Source organism: Nothoprocta perdicaria, unplaced genomic scaffold, assembly GCF_003342845.1.
Source record: "Nothoprocta perdicaria isolate Ctin4 unplaced genomic scaffold, notPer1 scaffold_40, whole genome shotgun sequence".
Classification (NCBI taxonomy): Eukaryota; Metazoa; Chordata; class Aves; order Tinamiformes; family Tinamidae; genus Nothoprocta; species Nothoprocta perdicaria.
The window spans coordinates 2,639,996-2,657,680 of record NW_020455644.1 but is presented as its reverse complement, the minus strand read 5'-3'; the positions used below and the strand labels follow the sequence as shown (position 1 = coordinate 2,657,680).

Sequence of the window (17,685 nt, the reverse complement as noted above, 5' to 3'; positions counted from 1 at the left end):
AAAAAAAAAAAAAGGCAGCAAAATAGTATTTGCTGGATAATTACCTCTGAATACCAACATTTTGTGCATCCAGGTGGTACTCTGTGGATAGACCATAATTTTGGAGAGTATCATCACAGCCAAATATTTACCTATTTATTATATGATTATACCATTTTTGTCACTCTGATTATCCTCCGTTAAAAATGATCATAAATGAATACTTTATTTCAAGCCCTGTGCAGGTGTTTTAGGTGGAAAGGGTTGGTAACAAAACAGAACCATGATGAATAGGATAGAAGGAAGGTAATAGTTAAGTGCCGTAAGAGCTGAAATAAAAGAACAGTGTGGAAATCAGAGCTATATTGGTAGGCAGGCAACAGAACATGAACAGAATGAAATGTTTGTATCAGTAAAATCCTTTTGCATCATAGGAATGTTATACTGATTTGAGGGAAACTTTCAAGAGAAACACGTTCAGCATAGAAAAATGGTACTGAAGCTGGGGAATGTGCAGTAGCTTGGCCATGGAGCTACTGAGCTTCCAGGAAACTGGCTGCTGCTACAGCACAACTGCTCCAATTAAAAGGCAAAATTGTGTGCCTTGTATTGAAAGACCATAAAGCACCTCAAACGAATAAGCAGAACTAACTCCATGGGAGTGGGAAAGGTGCCTCTCAGAGATGCTCACTCCCTCAGCTCAGCCTGTTGTGGGGCAGCTCTCACCCACCACAACAGAAATCTGCCGTGCTCAACAGTTCATTTACCTTGCTAGGAAAAACAGCTCAATTCAGCAAACTCCCCAGTTCACTTGATGCAGCTGCTCTCAATCCCCTTGTTGCAGTTCAATGAAATGTGCTAACTGGGCAGTTTCACAGCAAATATTAGCTATAGGGGAGCTCGCCTCCCAGTTTGAGGCTTTTTGGAGCAAGGGGTTCTGCGGCGCCCTGCCGCTGACATCGAGTTGCCCATAACTCACAAATAATAAAATACCACCTGAGGGCACAGAGGTTATTGCCATCAGCAGCTCCCTGGGGAAATGTAAATCACCTGAACAACGCTTACCCTTTTTTGGGACCTTTAGGCTGAAATGGTAATATACACAGGACACCAGTGTCTTACACGGTATACGAAGATGGTACCTTTCAACTCCTTCMTTTAACCTTGCTTCACAAATGAGTGAACCCTGAACAGGCTGCTCTTTCCAGATGAGGATACCTCAAAACTCTGACAATTTGTCTTCGAGGAAGTGCAAAGCTCTGGGCTACCGGCTTGCTGACCATCTGATAAGTCACGTGGATTAACTGTGAAATGCGCTGTGTGCTGAAGCTCACAGGGATACAGCATGGGAAAAGACAGTGAAATTCTACAGAAAATCTTTTTTTTTCAGAGCAGCAGCAGGTCCAGCCTTTGCCCTACACACAGCGTATGCTATTTTTGTCSCTGCGATTAAAATGTGGAAAACGCTGAACAACAAGCAAATTGAGTTAATTTTCAATTCCACTGTACATCTTTTCAATAACGTGGCAGTGTGTCACCTTCAGAAATGTCACAAGATCCATAAAGCCATGTTTCCATGCAGTTCCAGCGCCCCTGGCAGGGAAGTTTCCCTGTGAAAGATCACTGGGACCGTAATTCAAAGCTTGCTCCTCAGTGCAGAAACACCCTGTTTAACACCACGTGCCCAAGCCATCGAAGAAAGAAGAGCAGCCAAAAGCTAGACGTATACTCACTAATGCACACAACAGAAGGTGAAATGTGCCAGTTGTAACTCTTGATCCCAAATGTTTTTTATAAGTGAACTGACACTTTTTCCAAGTTTTCAGACATTGAAGACAAAGCATTATTTTGATATACAGCTCCTGTCTGAGACTTGGTGTATCAGGCTCAGTAAATATTCTCAAGAGTTTGTATAATTTCCTGCAGTACTTACAAAAAATAAATTGTTCTGCTTAATGGCTTGTTTTGAACTGGAATTACAATCTTTCTCTGTAATGAAAAACAGAGGTTGGAGAGGAGCAAAGGCTGTTAGGCTACTGTTTGGTTTTTGTGCCTAAAAGTCCATCCTGTGCACGGACTTTTAGGAGGTGTTTRGCCCAGCTGAGTTCTAGGTGGCCCAAATAATGGCCTTTCCCTATTTCACTTAAAAGACTAGTCTACCTCTTAACACAACTATTTCTGGAAGATATTCAAGTTACACTTTCTCTATTTTCCCTAATCCCATCTCTCTAAGATTCTTAGGCTTATCCTGGAGAGGCCCCATAGAGTTTGTCGGCCCCACAGATCAATTTGAATTCACTATTTCTTGGGAAAGTCATTTGCTTTCTTTCAGCCAGGCACCTGACTCTAAACACAGGCAGAATATAAAAACAGGATTCATTCTAAAATGGCAAACAGCTACGTTCTTGATTACAAAAATGAAATTACATTTACTAAAGAAACACATCAAGAAAATACAGATGACAGGGTAGACATTTGGAGTACTTTTGTTTTCCACCTTTTATGGAGTTTGTCAGTTGTAGAYGTGGCAGGATGTTAGAAATCTGGAAATATTTTCAGGTTTTCTTTCATGTATTAGTGGTTCCTCTTTTCTGCTTCCTTGTCTRTTAGAAAAACATCCCCTTTCAGCTAAATCTTATCCAAACCACTAAAAAACAAACCAATCTACAGCAAACCAATCCTCCTCTCCCCCAAACCTACCAGGTTATCTACGGCATTAACACAATTCCACATGAACATGCACGGCTTATATACTTTATCTCTTTTTCTCTTTTCATCTGAGTTTCTAGGAAAACGATATACCTACTCGCACAGCCACAATGCAAATGAGTCAATATGCTTGGTTCATCTCAAATAGACATAAAAACAACAAATTCAGGRAGCATGCCTAAAAGCGAGTCTTCGGGGATATGTTGCAGAGCACTCACTCTATGACAGATCTTACATTTTATGCCTTTCAGTTCCTTCTATTTCAGAATAAAAAAGTCTCCTTCTATATGCAACACATGTCTATCGCTAAATACCATGTATGCTTTGGAAGAGATGGCTTTGAACTATATCCTTGTTGTCTCCTCCTRTTTTTACTACATAGCACTTCTAAAACTCATGAAATAATATTGCAGCAGCCATATATCATGAAGATATAGGTGAAACTAGCCTCTGAATACTCTAGTTCACAGAGAGCTGACATCCACTGCAAATTATTAACTTTACAAATCATATTTGTCCACAGATAAAAATGGAGTTATATTAGCTGCTACCTTTTACTTTGCAGCACTGTTTCTTTGCACTGATTTCACTTTTTATCACCACAATCCAGGGGCTTTGAAAGGAAATCTGTGCTTTGAGAGTCATTAGCTGGTCCCTCCAAGTAAGGCAAGGTGTCCTTAACAAAAGCATGAATGCACTTGGGAAAGTCTCAGGTGAAGGTAAAATTTGGTGCTGGATAGAACTTGCAGACAGTGGGCTCAGATGGAGAGCTACTTCAACAGAAAATAGAATTCCCTCCGCTGTTGTTTGTGCTCCTCATATTTTGCCTCTCTGCCTATGGGAGGTAGTGCTTTTGAAGGTAGATCTGCTTGCACATAAGTGAGCTAGTGCTCACAAATGGCAGGAAAGTCAACGCTGAATTCAGAACATGGGCAAYGCTGCAGAAATGGGATTTTATAACTTTTGCTCATTCAAACACACCATCGAACCACAAACATGGTCCAATATTTCACACGGGGAGTGTCAATGAGACTCGAGCATCCTTGCTTGTTTGCTCTAACAACTGATTAGCCTCTACTATGAACTTCAGGGCCTTTTCCACCCTGCTACTGCAGCTGCAAATGTCTCCTTATAGAAATGGCAGCTTTTTTTTTTTTTTTTTTTTTTTTTTTTTTTTTTTTTTTTTTTTTTAAAAAAAAAGATTGCTACCCTATTCAGGTCAATAATGTTCCATGGTAGTAAAATCTGCAAATTGAGTGTTTGGTCAAAAACTATCTTGTTTCCTGTCGACTCTTTTAAACCTTGTGCTTTCCATTTACAGTTGTGTGCCCCTTTATTTATCTTCAATTATACTACTGGGAAATAGGAACTGCTTTCCAAGACACTTTTTGGGAGGGGTTATTTGTTTTCCATAAGATTCAACAGAACCTGTGCTGCTGTTCTCCTTTCCAGCCACAATAACTTCTCTTTAAAAGGCTTTCCTTCCCTGGATTGAACCTGTTGAGCACTTGCACTTGCCCAAGACTTGGCTGAAAAAATGGWCAGAGACGAGCTACTTCAACCTGAACTACCCTAATTTCATTTACCATGGGCTCAGTCCTGCATTTTCCACACACACAGTAACTGAAACAGTCAGTCAATAAACAAAAGAGCTTCAAGATTAACACCTGATAATGTGCAAGGCACAAGACTTGCAAAGAAACTTTGCTCCCACAGCTCTCCAGGGACCCTGCAGCACACAGTTAGAATAAGGGATGACGCTTTTGCTAACACAGCTCTGAGCGCCAGGGAAACGCGATGATATTTCAGCTCCGTGTGGCTGCTGCATGTGTAAATAGCACTGCAGTTAAARAAACTGAGAAAAAGACAACCGTATCTAACAAAGCAGTTATTCTGTTGGGGCCTTTAGGTGACATTTTAAACCACTGGTGACCATAGTGTATCCAAAGGAAATAAAAGATAAAAAACTTATAACAAGCTTGTTCTTCCATTGAAGGGTTCTGGAGATATCATCAAGCTCTTCTGGCAACAAAAAGAGCTAACAAAGTGTGAGATAAGGACGATGTACCAGCATAACAAGCCTGTTATTCCATTGAGAGATTTCTGGTGATACTATAAACCAGGGAAGCTGAGCTCGAGTGCTTTGCCATTTCAACAGAAGCCCACACTTCATTAATGCTGCTCTTCTACCTGACTGCATTTTTGAATCAGAGGTATACAGAATAATTAATCTTTTTTTTTTTTTTTTTTTTTAAGAGGGAGAGGGTGTTTTAAAAAAGGGGTAGTCAAGCTTATTTTGCATGTTGCCTATTACATTTCTTTTAATCAGAAGCTGAGAGCCGAGTGAGCTGGCTGCAAGCACAAAGAACAAGAAGCAGCACTGTTCATCTGTAAGTTTTTGTAAAAAAAACGGTTTCTACTCGTTTTCCCCATTTGGGTGGACTTCAAAGATTTAAGATGAGGTAAGACTAAGGCAATTTGAACAAGAAAAAAAATGCTGGAATTACCRATCTGCCACCAAGGACTAAGAAAGGCTGCTGCAATCTGCTGGATAAGAGTGGCTCCAAGCAGTATCAGAAAAGGACACCAACAGCTGGGAGGGGAAAGAAAACCTTAACAAGAAAGTCCTAAACAGAAAACTTCCTTCAGGAACGAGCAACAGAGGAGAAAAGAGTTGGGCAAATCTGCTTTCCATTGAAGAGGCAGATTATTGCTGCTGACAGCCGAACATGCAAGTGCCACAGTAAAAAAGGAGCTGGGCTGAGAGACTGAAAGCAGTGACCGGGCTGCTCAGTTTTTATATTTCTAAAGGTTTTTATACTATATCCACTCAGGCCATCAATCACAACTTTATTAAACCACAAAACAGATGTCAGATCAATTGCTGTATTAGAAACATTTTGAATGACAGGTTGATGATGGAACAATTCCAGCTTCTATATATTATTAAGCACATACTAATGCTGTTCTTTCAGGGCTTCCCATACAGACCGACTCACTCTGCTCCCTTTGTATGGTATCTTTTTTAATAGTAGACCTAATTGTAGATGAATATTACATAAGAAAAGCAAGACTTACTGTAAGAAATAATAATAAACTAGTAAACAAAAGAAAAATTTCAAGGTTAAAGCAAGTTTTCTGTGTTCACATTATGCCTCTGGGCATTAAATTTTCATTTTAATACAACTGTGGGAGCTGAGGCTGGATTGTAAGCCTTAATCAAAATATTCAGAGTTATCGCCTTTTTGATGTAATCTTGACATAATTTAAGCTTAGGTTTTCTTTATGTATTTGCTCAGAGCCAGYCTATCTGTGTAAATGCTTTCTGTACTTTTATAATGAAGAGGTCTGTATGAAAAATACRTAGGAATAAGGCCAAACTTGCCCCTCTGGCTGATTCTCTGCTTAACTCCCCATTTCAGGTATCTTTGGGGAGGTGATCCGAGTGGCACGCTTGCCTCCAAATTCATCCCGATTGCAAATGGTATTTCCACTGGCAAAAATCAGTTGGATCTGCATAGAGGCAGAAAGGGCTTGGGTCTGCCCTTATTCTCTTGGCCTGGCATCATGATGGTCTTAGTGCCTCCTGCTCCCGGGAGCGYTCCACATAGCAGAGTTGTCTGACTGCATGCAGACAATTCATTAGTAGATCAAAAGAGATAAAATGCAAAACCAGATAAAATAGATAAAATAATGAAATTAAATTAAAGGCATTCTTTTGGGGGTTTGGAAAGCAAGCCTCCTGCTGCTGTTCGTTCCAAATGATTTACTAAATGAAGTTTCTTATGCTTCTGGGGGGCTGGTGACTCAAGGTTTCCCATGGCATGAGGAGAACTGTAAGAAAATGGAGACTTTTTTGGCTGCGCAACGYGATGCCCCTAGCTCTAAGCAAGTCATCCTGGACAGTGGCAAGGCCACAGTGTGCCTTGCCATATCCTCAGCTAAATAACCAAGTGCTGGGAGGGAGGCAGCTGCCCTCAGGGTCCCCGTTGGGGGTTGAGGCTTCAGGCCATGTAGTTGCAACTCAGATCCCACTGCTGGTGTCAAGAGAGGAACTGGAAGAGGTCATCCCTTCTCAGGTGACTATCCTAAGCAAGGATAGTGACCCTTCCTCTATGAAGGGTCTCCCCTCTGTAAACACTCTAAAATACTTGAATCTCTTAGAGAGCATTAAAGGACAGAGCAATTCCCACAAGATATGAGGCTTGCAAAGGCCTTTACACTGTTTCACCAGCTCCTCCACTAGAGAACAGATTTTCTGCTGAAGCAATATTTTAGGAGCCAGCATCCATCCTGAAGGAGGCAAGTTTGGAAGTGGATTTGAAGTCAATTTTCACTTAGGTGACTGATGAGGTCTGTTTTGGCTGAAAAATAGATTATGCTAGTTAGCAAAATAGTTTGTCTAAGGAAGCAAATGTATCAAAGCCTTTTAATAAAAACCGCTTTGCATAGTGCAAGCTTTTAAATTAAATTGGGACATAGCTGCAGCCGACACTAAGCAGAATTGTTTATGACTTTTTGCCTTGTTTGTTGAAAACAATCTGGCTCATTTCTTGAGAAATAGCTAGTGGCTCTTTATAGCACCCTGTTGCAGAGTTTTAAAGGATAAAATTAAAAAATATATATTCATAACAGAAATGTAGAGTTTATGTCTTGCATCTCCCATAAAATTTAGCCATGCTGAGGAAGTCACTGCAGCATTTTTTTGACTTGACTCCATTCCTTGTGAACGTATGGCCTGAATGCTCCTCTCTCTAGATGCAAATTCAGACTTCACAATGAATGAAGATATTATCTCTAAATAAGCCATACCCCTAAATAGTTTGTTACTTTTTTCCATTTTTTTTTCTGGAGGCAGACATTATAGGAATATTCAAGTTAGGATGCCTGCATTCAACAAAACTGCCCCTGGCAGCCCAAATCGTGAAGTTCTCCTTTTAATTCCAAAGAGGAGGAAATCCCAAAGAGCTCCATCATCATTTTGCCTGCATAAAGGGCCCTTAACTGACTATGGTGCTATCAGTTTTTTTACCCAGTTGAGATTTAGGGAAAACCTATGGATAATGTGAAACTGTAAATCCTTTTTTCCTTCTGCTCTTTAAATTTTCTGTAAAGGAGTTAAAATGAATTTAAGAGGGCAAACAAAAACCTATATGATATACTACTGCATGTATTTCAAGACGGTGCCAGGGAATGGCGTGACCTTTAATGATAAGACTGTGTAAAGATCTAGGAAATAGAAGGAAAGATTTTCTTTATGATAGTTGCACTAAAATAAATCCAGGATCTTTTTATGGCACACTAGATCACCCTCTGCCTTGCAGAATCCCTCTCCTGCCTCCCCAAATAAGAAACATTTACCTTTACTATTGAATAACAATTGTAGTTTGATGTCGGAAGAGAATATTACCTGTGAATTTTCTAGTTTTCATGCAGATTGATAGAGAATATATTTCAAGGAAAAGAATATTTAATATCGGTAAGAGTCATAGAGATGGAAATGACAGACAGAAGGAAAAATTCATAGGAACTGCCCAGCAGCACAGCCAGGTTTCATTTTCCATTTCCTTGTCTATTTGAACCTTCGAGTAATTACACACACAGAAATTCACGCTAGTCATACTATTTCCTTCAATTTTGCCTGCTCAGAGAGAGGAAAATATCCTAAGATTAACTTTGAGATGTAATTCTTATTTGTTTTGATTACTGAATGAAACATTTAAAATAACAGGAAAGAATGATGAGCCATCATATACAAGTTACTTCAGAAATAAAATCAGAAGTCTGAGACCTAAAAAAAAATCTAAAAAGGGGGTGGGGGGAGACCCTAGACATAGAATACAATCCAACATATAAAGAAAAAAGAGGAAGAGGAGGAGGGAAGAGAAGGAAAAATAAAGCACAAAACAGAATACAATGGGTTAAATAGTTATATCAGGAATTGGCCTTATTCAGTACCTTATTTTATGCAAAAGAAATTACTGGAAAACTGTTCCAGCAGGACAATGGTGAAATAGTAGACACACACACATATATTTACATATAGCTGTATATATATATGACAATTCACATATTAAGCCACCATATATTGCGTGCAGGCTATTGGTATTACTTAAAGCATTTAAGGGAAGTCTAACAGAATTTTAGTTTTTTTTTTTCCTTTCTCTGACTCCGGGGGAATTAATTGGGTCTGACTTACAGAGCTTAAAGAGAAAAGAAATATTGAAATATGCATGTTTAAATAGAATATACTGAAAACCCAGCTGACCTTGACCCAAAATCGCATTTCTGAGCCTGGAGCAAACTATGTAAGGCTGGCTGCTATGAGTTAGAAGTGAATGCTGGATCCTATCACAAAGCCACGAATTGCTATTTTCCGGTAGTGTAAAACTTCTCAGAGTCGCAACTAAACAGTCCTCAAGAAAAAAACAAGTGATAGAGGAATATTTTCATATTTATATGAGAATTAGTGAGAATTATTCTCATAATTACATGAGAATTCTTGCTAAAACAGAGCATATTCTGCTGACCTATATTTTTACTACTTATATTTGTGAATTCTGTTCCCCATAACCCATAATGCCAACTGTACAATGGTTGTTGAAACGTATCTGTAGATATCTCTGTGTGCGAGGTAATGATGTTAGGATGCTGTTTGCATAGTACATCACGTTTGGGTCATGGTGAAAGGCATTTTCATGTCCTGACCCAGCCAGCCAGCCAGACATCTCCAGCTGTGGAGGAAAATCACACCAAACCACAGAAAAGTAAAAATCCAACACTGAGAAATGACCTTGAGAAATTCAGGAACCAACAAACACTTTGCAAAACAGAAATGGAATAATATAATCTATGATCTTACCGTTCCTGTTGTGCCCAAGGAAAGGTGGTTCATCTGTTGGGTGAGAGGGCCCATCATGCTTGCTGGCTGCATTGACATAGTGTGGTCCATTGTTGGTGTTATCACAGCACCCTACAAACACACACCATTTCCAGTTCAACATTTCGCACTAAAATATAGCAGCAGCATTGTATAAATGAGTGAACTTGGCTGAAAACTTGACATGAATCTTAGAAGAGACTAAAATGTCTGTCAGAGGAAATATGTTTTGTTTCTATTGACAACCCTGCTACACACATATATTATTTGTAATACTAATGAGGCCATTTTATGCCAATTCCCATTAAGTGTCATTTTTTACTTCACTGCTTTTGACAAACAAATGCATATGCTCTCTCTACAATGAATACTGCTGTACATTACAAAATGCCTGTCATTTATTTTTTTCCCATGTCCCATATAGAACAATCTTACAGACACAACACATATGTATCCAATTTTCTCTGGCTTTCAAAACCTTCAGTCTCTGAGCTCTTCAACCTATTATAGCAATTATCTTGGATTTTTCCAGTCTCAATTAAGAACCCTTACTTATGACATTTTGTATCTGATTAAGTAAGACTAGCTATTGACAGCCGTTCTATTAGCAACACCCATTTAAAACACATACACAGAGCTTAAAAGCATTTTTCTTCTCCGCATGACAAACAAAGGCATCAATAACAAACAGCGTGTGAATTAAAGCAAGAACAAGACTTTGAACAAAAACAAAAGACATGCCAGAAGAGTTTTGGAGAAAGCATCTTTGTCATATTCCTCAGTTTTTGCTCTTCCATTCCCCAAAGTCCCATGTTGGTAAACCCATGCCTTCAGCAAAGCGATGATTTTAGAGGTCCACCCTTCAGTTCTGTGGTGTAAAGAGCTGTTTTCCACGTTGGCTCTATGAAGTCACACAACAAACAGAGCAATTTTTCTTTCTCTTGCAGAATGCGGACTGTCCTTCATGCTTTTTGCTCTTTAGCGAGTGATGTTAAAGGTGCCCAAGTGCACTAGATTAAAGTATTGGTCACAGAGTAGTGAAATAAGGGGAAACAATTGCAGGTATTTCTTCATATGAAATACTTCTACTTTACTCATCTGTGTGTGCACACACATTGTAAATAGGCACATAGAATCACAGCCTTACAGACGCTAAAATGCATGGCAAATGTGACATATTTTCACTGAGAATACTGAGAAAGTCCACCTATTAAACCAGTGAATTAAAAGGACTATTTCCAAAAACCACAGCACATTCAGTCTTCGGTATCTGTCTCTCATTTATGTAGAGCTAACTTTTTCCCATCTTACCTTACAATTTGTCTACGCACATCCTATTTGAGAAGCTGAGATTCTGCAGTCTCGGAGCTCACTATACAATGATAAAGAGGAGGGAGGCTCAACTCGATGAGCCCTCTTTGTAACAATCCTGCTTACAAGGCATCTATACACTTGTTTTCTTTGTCACATATTAGATTGTTTCTGCACCAACAGAAGTCACTAGAGAAATCTGTCAAGTTACAGCAAATAGCCTCCACAGCATGGTCACCTTGATTTTAAATAAATGCCTACAAAACGAGCTGCTTGGTGAGTATCAAACTGCAGGACCTCTGAACATTTTGGTTACTTTACCTGTGAACATTTTGGTTATTTTAAMTTGTACTGGTGTTACTGGTGTTAGCAATTACCATAGCCTAACCTATTCTGCATGAACCACCTGAGTGCTAAGCTTCGTCTTTGATGACATTGGTCTTCACAGGGCAAGACAGTCACAAGCTTTCACCACAAAACTTATCTGTAGCATAATAGGGTTAATTTTTTTTTTTTTAATTTTTACTTCTTCCTTACACAAAACCAGTTCTTAGTCCTCTCTACAAGCCGTTCTCTCCCTTGGCTTAGCGATGGATTAGCTCCTCAGAGGTTTCAGTGACAGCCAACGTGAAGTCCCACTTGTGCGAGGACAAGCCACATGCACCACACAGCTCCCCATAGCTCATATACAGCTGCCAGCTGAAGCGCAGCACGGCCCCTGAACTCCACACTGCCAGCAGCAGTGGCTGCAATTAGGCTGGCAGTCACAATATCCCTAGCTCTCGTTTCAAAGGTGTCTATTACAAAGGTAGGATTGGAGCAACTTGCTGTGGGTACAGCTGTGACAGGCAGATATATGCAAATGCTGCAACGTGCAGCCGAAGGAAGGACAGCAGTAACGAAAGTCTTGTCACTGAGTGTAGGAAACACAAGTACCAGGCACAYGATGGAAAAATCTGGTAGAAAATGTCTTTTGGGAAGCAAGACAGGTTTTACAAATAAATTATTCAAAAAAATAAACTGCAGAGAAAATACATATATCAAGGATAAAGAAGTTACTCGGAGATAGGATACATATTATTTTTAAATTGAGAATACATGTTTTCTAGTCTCAAAATATGTATCGTTTATTATACACAGAAAAGAAATTGTGAAAAAAGGATTCACAGCTTTCTTAAGACAGCTTAAATTTTTTGAAGCTGACAGTTACCTAGAGCAGAGAATTACGTGCATTTGTCAGTCCATTAACTCGCCAGAGTTGCTGAATCCTCTAGTGATCACATAGGGAAAAAATTATACTTAATTAAGGAAATATCGTCTGGTTGTTAGGGCAACACCCGGCCTCCAAACCATAATGCATTTCATAATACATGCTGTCAAGTCCATTCATATTCAACTTCTTTAGCTGTGGAAGACAACCATGTCTTGCATCAGATGTTATCATGATATTAAAAGTAATTTGATTCTTTTCAGTATATAATAGGCACCTGCTGATAAAAGTCCACTTGCCTAGAGGCAAAGCCTGTAGGAAACACACTTTTCATCTCTAYGCGTTTGGATGTTTGAGTTGACTGCATTGGTAAACTGTATAAAGAAACAACTCTTATATGGATGGCATAGCACTCCTGAAGGCCAAGCCTTGGTGAAAAACCTGAAGGAGAAATTAYGATGAAGTTTTTGCCACTGTCTTTGTCAAACCAAGTAGCTGGTCTGCCTGTTACTTAAGTCTGCTTGGTTGCCTTAGTATGATTAAATTTTTCACAGTTYCTGCAAGAAACTAGTTACTATAATGCCTTTTAAATTTGGCAAGATATTCTTGACATATGACTTGTCACACAATTCTGCTGATGCTATACTGGCTTAAGAAATAGCTTGAAAGAAATGAAGATTAATAGGTCAAATGGCAATGAACTGTTGATAGATACAGAAGAAAATGCAGGATTTCCTCAACACTGCAACTTTATTTGAAAGATTTTTTGCTGATTTTAAATGCTCTAAGGTCTGTGGACTTACCTTTCACATAAGAAAGTAAAAATACTTATTTGAGAAGCATTTTCTGATTTCTCGCAAGAAAAGACAGTCTGACTTTAACAACTATAGGCACTGCACATTTCCAGTATGGCAGCAAACTGAAATCACAGGAAGAAAATTAAATACAGCCTGTTTGTTAGACTAAGTAAACCGCTCTTTAAGTTCTTGCCAATACCAAAAGGCATCTGCCCTTCTGAAGCTTCTGCTGAGGCAATGACACCTGCCCCTTATGCCCTTTGAAGACTGGGAATGTGACATCAGAAATAAGAAGTTCATTATGGGGCTTTAGGAACAGAAAGTTCATTAGGTGACTGATGCGCTCGGGGGCCAGTGGGAGGAAGGATTAGTTGGTCCCAGTTTTTTAATGAGCTGTAGCAAAAGCTTCTGTTTTTTCCTGTGCTCTAATACCGAAATTGGATTTAAGACAGAAGTACCAGCTGAATAAATAGTTACCAAAGCTTACACTAAGCATCTGCTTAGCTTACGGTATCCTTCATTGAAAGTATCARTAACTATTTCTTTATTTAGGAAGTTTTGATGAGTTAAACATACTTAGTAATTCCACCTTCTAAATATTGGGCAATGTAAAGTMAAAAACCATTACAGCAGCAACTTCTTTTTCAAGTTTTATAGAGACACATTATACAGTTATATTAGTACCAGGTCATGTCATTTGAAAAGTTATTACCACACAACCGAGTGAATGTCTTTATGTTATCTAGAACACGTTATCTCTTCAGGTTTTATTAAACTGAGCAAAAGGATGACTTCCCTCACATTTATCAGACCAGACATGTCTATCAAGAATTAATACTAATAAATCACAACATGCATGGTTTTTTGCAGATAAATAAATTCYCTCTGGATACTGAATAAATGACAACTGTATTTCTTTTGGTTTACCATTCTGTTTAGCTTCTGTTTAGCTTGGCTGAGCTGATTTCCTTGAGATGACTGCTATAAGCAGCAGAAAACAAAAGCAGGAGTCCCCTTGTGAGAGCAGCAGACCCGCAGAAGTTAGCTCTCACCTCTGAAATGGCCCATAACTGGCCAAACTTTCATGTCTGCAGTAGGAAGACCAGAGGTAGCCATGGAAAATCCTGTTTCCTTTTATCATCAATTTGTCTGGGCACTTGTTAATTTTCTTCTACTTAAAAATCAAAGAAAATTATTGTTACACTTTATTCCCTTCCTCAGTGAAAAATTACTCATTGTCTTGTATTGACAAGCTGATCAATGATTAATTCATCATTTGAGCATGGTGAGGAAGATCAGCAGAGATCAGTTAATAATGTATATTCTGCAAATCATAGCATTTGATTTCATTTAATTGCATCTTTGAATTTAAAATCTTGCTAAACATGAGAAAAAAATCGCAGGAGGCCCAAACATTCCCATGAATTCAGGGCTGGTTWAACTTTAGAATGATCAAAATCCAACACAAACCTTCACCTGCCTAGAAAAACAGATGCATTTGCTTTCCCATGTTCATTTTTTAAACTTTTCTCCTCAGCTGAAATCATGTGTCCCAGGTCCAACAGAATTACTTCCCAGGAGTCACCCGTCTTAAAGGATTTAGAACCCAAATATAGTGCAATAAATTAAGTATAAAGGTGATCCTTTGTCTATGCACCACCCTTCCTACCGCAGCCAATGTTCCTTCCATTGTCCTTCTTCTGTGTCTGTGACTACATGTCCTTGTTCCTAGCTTGAAATACACATTTTGATAATGTACCGATACTGGCCTTCATATATAAATGCCGATTAAAAGGATATAGAAACGGGAACATGAAGAAATGAAAGAAGATGTAGCTAATGCAATAAAGAAGGTTTTATATCAGCAACTGTGTGCACCACAAATAAAATAATACCTGCTGCAATCGTGTTGGTACCAGTTAGTATATATTACTTTAGGGAGAACTAGTATAATATTGTGTCAGTACCTTGATGCTCTTCCCAGTGCTGAAAAACCAGCAAGTTTCATAAGATATGGCTGATAGAAAACAGAACTTCAAAGGAGGTAGACATGCTGTTTTGGCTGCAAACAAAACGCTGCCCATGTTCTTAATGCCTCAAGTGACTCACACGGTGACTGAACTCTCTCCACCCAAGTAAAGATCCAGAGAAAAAGTCCACTGAATGTAAGGACAATATGAAGGAAAAAATATACTTGAATTGCTACTGGGAGCTGGACACAGTTTGATAAACCCAATCTGTACCTCAGCTCTCACATGCTGGCCGGACCAATGCCCTCACCATCTCCAGACAATGAAAGAAACAGTAGTTTCCATGCTTCTCTCCTCTTTGCCACAGCGACAATATAAAGCAACTGGTTCTATTTGCCTGAATAGATGAGAGCTGGAAGGGGCACACAGCAGGTTAGAAATGACCTGCTGCAGTGCAATATTTGTTCCATCAAGAGCCAGAGAGGGCAGAGAGGTCTTAGCCTGCTCTCACGCCCCTTCTTTCATTTTCTAGAGGAGAGCAAGAAATTGCACTTTTTTTTTTGCTTTCTTCCCACCCTTCAGTTTATAAATGCACTTGACTGTAAACTTGCTTCACGTAGCCAACCCATGTAACCATGCGTTTACTCTTTCAAGGATGGCCCCCCACTAACAACCATATCCTTACRACACTTAGGCAAGTTTTAGCCTTCCCAGGCTTTGGAGAGGAAACAAAGACATTCAGATTTGTCCAGAATATATATAACAAATCTATTATCCACCATCAGACTTCTCAAATGTTTCCAAAGGCCTTTTACTCCATAACAGAACAAGCACAGAATTGGAAAACTCATTGCTATTAACAAAAAAAAGTTTTTAATCCCCATACAGGGCTTCTATCTATACGTTATTAATATAGGACGTGTGTGTGTGTGTGTGTGTGTGTGTGTGTGTGTGTGAGATGCTTGGCAATTCCATTCTGTTTATGTTCTTCTGCATGTTTTCTCATATGCCTAATTTCTCCATCCACTGTCTTCCAATGGTTGTTTATCATATCATTAAACATATCATCAATGATATCATCTTAATAAGAGGGAATCAGGAGTGTCTGTCTTTCTTGTGGACTAGTATTTCTCAGGATTAGTAAGGAGTGTGTCGTGTTAAAGTGAAATCCGGCTAATACTTCCTCTCCAAACAGCTCTTCTGCTTTCCATCCCTTCACGCCTATAACAGGGTGTGAAAATTGACTTGATGGCATATCCTAGTTCTAACAAGGTGCAAAATGGAAAATGGAAATTATTAAACACCACAATTAAATTATGAGTCAGCATCTGGGTTCGGCCTTACTTTTACTTTCCTACCTTACTTAACAGGATGAAATAAAACTTGCAAAGAGGATGACATATTTGCATCTCAATAATCTCATTTATATATATATATATTAGCAAGTGTATATGGGAAGTAAAACGATTCTGCCATTTCTATTATGATTATTCAGGCTCCTAGATTAGTTATTTAACAGTCGTTTTTCAAAAGTTAGTTGAACTTTTTGATGTTTGAAAAACAATTCAGGAGTTCCTATGACAAAGGCAACTCAAAGCAACAGTGACATGTTTTTAAACATTCTGTTTCTGTGCCCCATTTATTAAACAGTGAATAACAGCTCCTGTTACTGGCTGAAAACATTTACTCGCTTGCCCAAGGATTTTATTTWACTCAAGGAAACATGCTTGATAGACAAGGCAAATGTCTAGCAGCGCGACTTGCCTTCAGAGCTTCAGCTTGGCTGTCACGGAGCCGAGTGGGTCGGTAGCAGGACAATGTTCAGGCTCTGCTTGAGGTGGTAGGAGCTTGACTTTCATCTCTAGTCCTCCACGRCCAGGTGAGACAGCCTGGATGGTCTGTGCATGTCTCAGTGAAGTCATGACAACAGACATTTGATCAGACCAAATGTCTGGGACAATGTGCTGTTGATTACTGCCTTTCTGGAAAGGCTTAGTATGTAGGTCATAGAGAGAGTGGCTAACTGGGTTTGGAGAGGCAATGTCTGTGACATTTCTTCTAAGTGCACTTCTAGACTCAATAGTATAATGGCTGGTGACAGGACAGTAACTGTAATCTTTACCCGTAACTTTAATCTTTAACAGATGTACTGTGTTTTATTTCCTGCCTGAATCCTGAGGTGACTTACTTTGTGTGAATTACAATCTAGTGGCTGTGCTAGAAGGAAAGATTGACTCATTAAAGGGACAAATACTGACACCAGGAGACACCAGAAACGCTGAGGAACTGGCTACCAACAAGGAGGGGGAAAAAAAAGGAAAAAAAAAAGAAAAAAAATCACATAAGTAATACAGCTGTATGTATCCACTAGATGGCAAGGTGACAAAACCATACCCTAGACAACCCAAGTCTGATGAAAGCTGCAAGGCTGTGCAGACTCTGGTGCAGCTCTGCAGTATGGGAGGAACCTAACCACAGMCAGACTTCCTGAGTGAAAACCCCCAGAGCAGCTTCCCCAAAAAAAGAGCTACTGACACTGAACAAAGCACTGGGAAAATGTATTGAGGTGACCAACGTGTTGAAGACAGTCAGGYGTTCCTCCATGAGATCCCTAATTCTTGAAAGGCGAACGGGAGGAACATTYAATGGGACAGGCAAGCAATGGGATGTGTCTCTGCAACTACAAGATCAAATAGGCTACTGCAAGCAAGAATTTACCAGTGATGGTCAATGCCTGCACAAATGAGAACAATTCACCATTTTGCACAGACTGCGTGGGCATGGTGGCCCTTGCTATCTCAAGACACATGCAGCTTTTGAGCAGTTCAG

General features: G+C 39.4%; 1 protein-coding gene across 1 annotated transcript in view; it reads right to left on the bottom strand.

The window, feature by feature from the left end:
* RBMS3 (RNA binding motif single stranded interacting protein 3) overlaps nucleotides 1-17,685 on the bottom strand; it is a gene marked incomplete at its 5' end in the record, with an annotated part of 630,487 nt that overhangs the window by 17,208 nt on the left and 595,594 nt on the right. Inside the window, one exon of the mRNA XM_026045493.1 lies at nucleotides 9,551-9,661. Coding sequence (XP_025901278.1) covers nucleotides 9,551-9,661 — 111 coding nt within the window. The remainder of the gene's footprint in view (nucleotides 1-9,550; nucleotides 9,662-17,685) is intronic.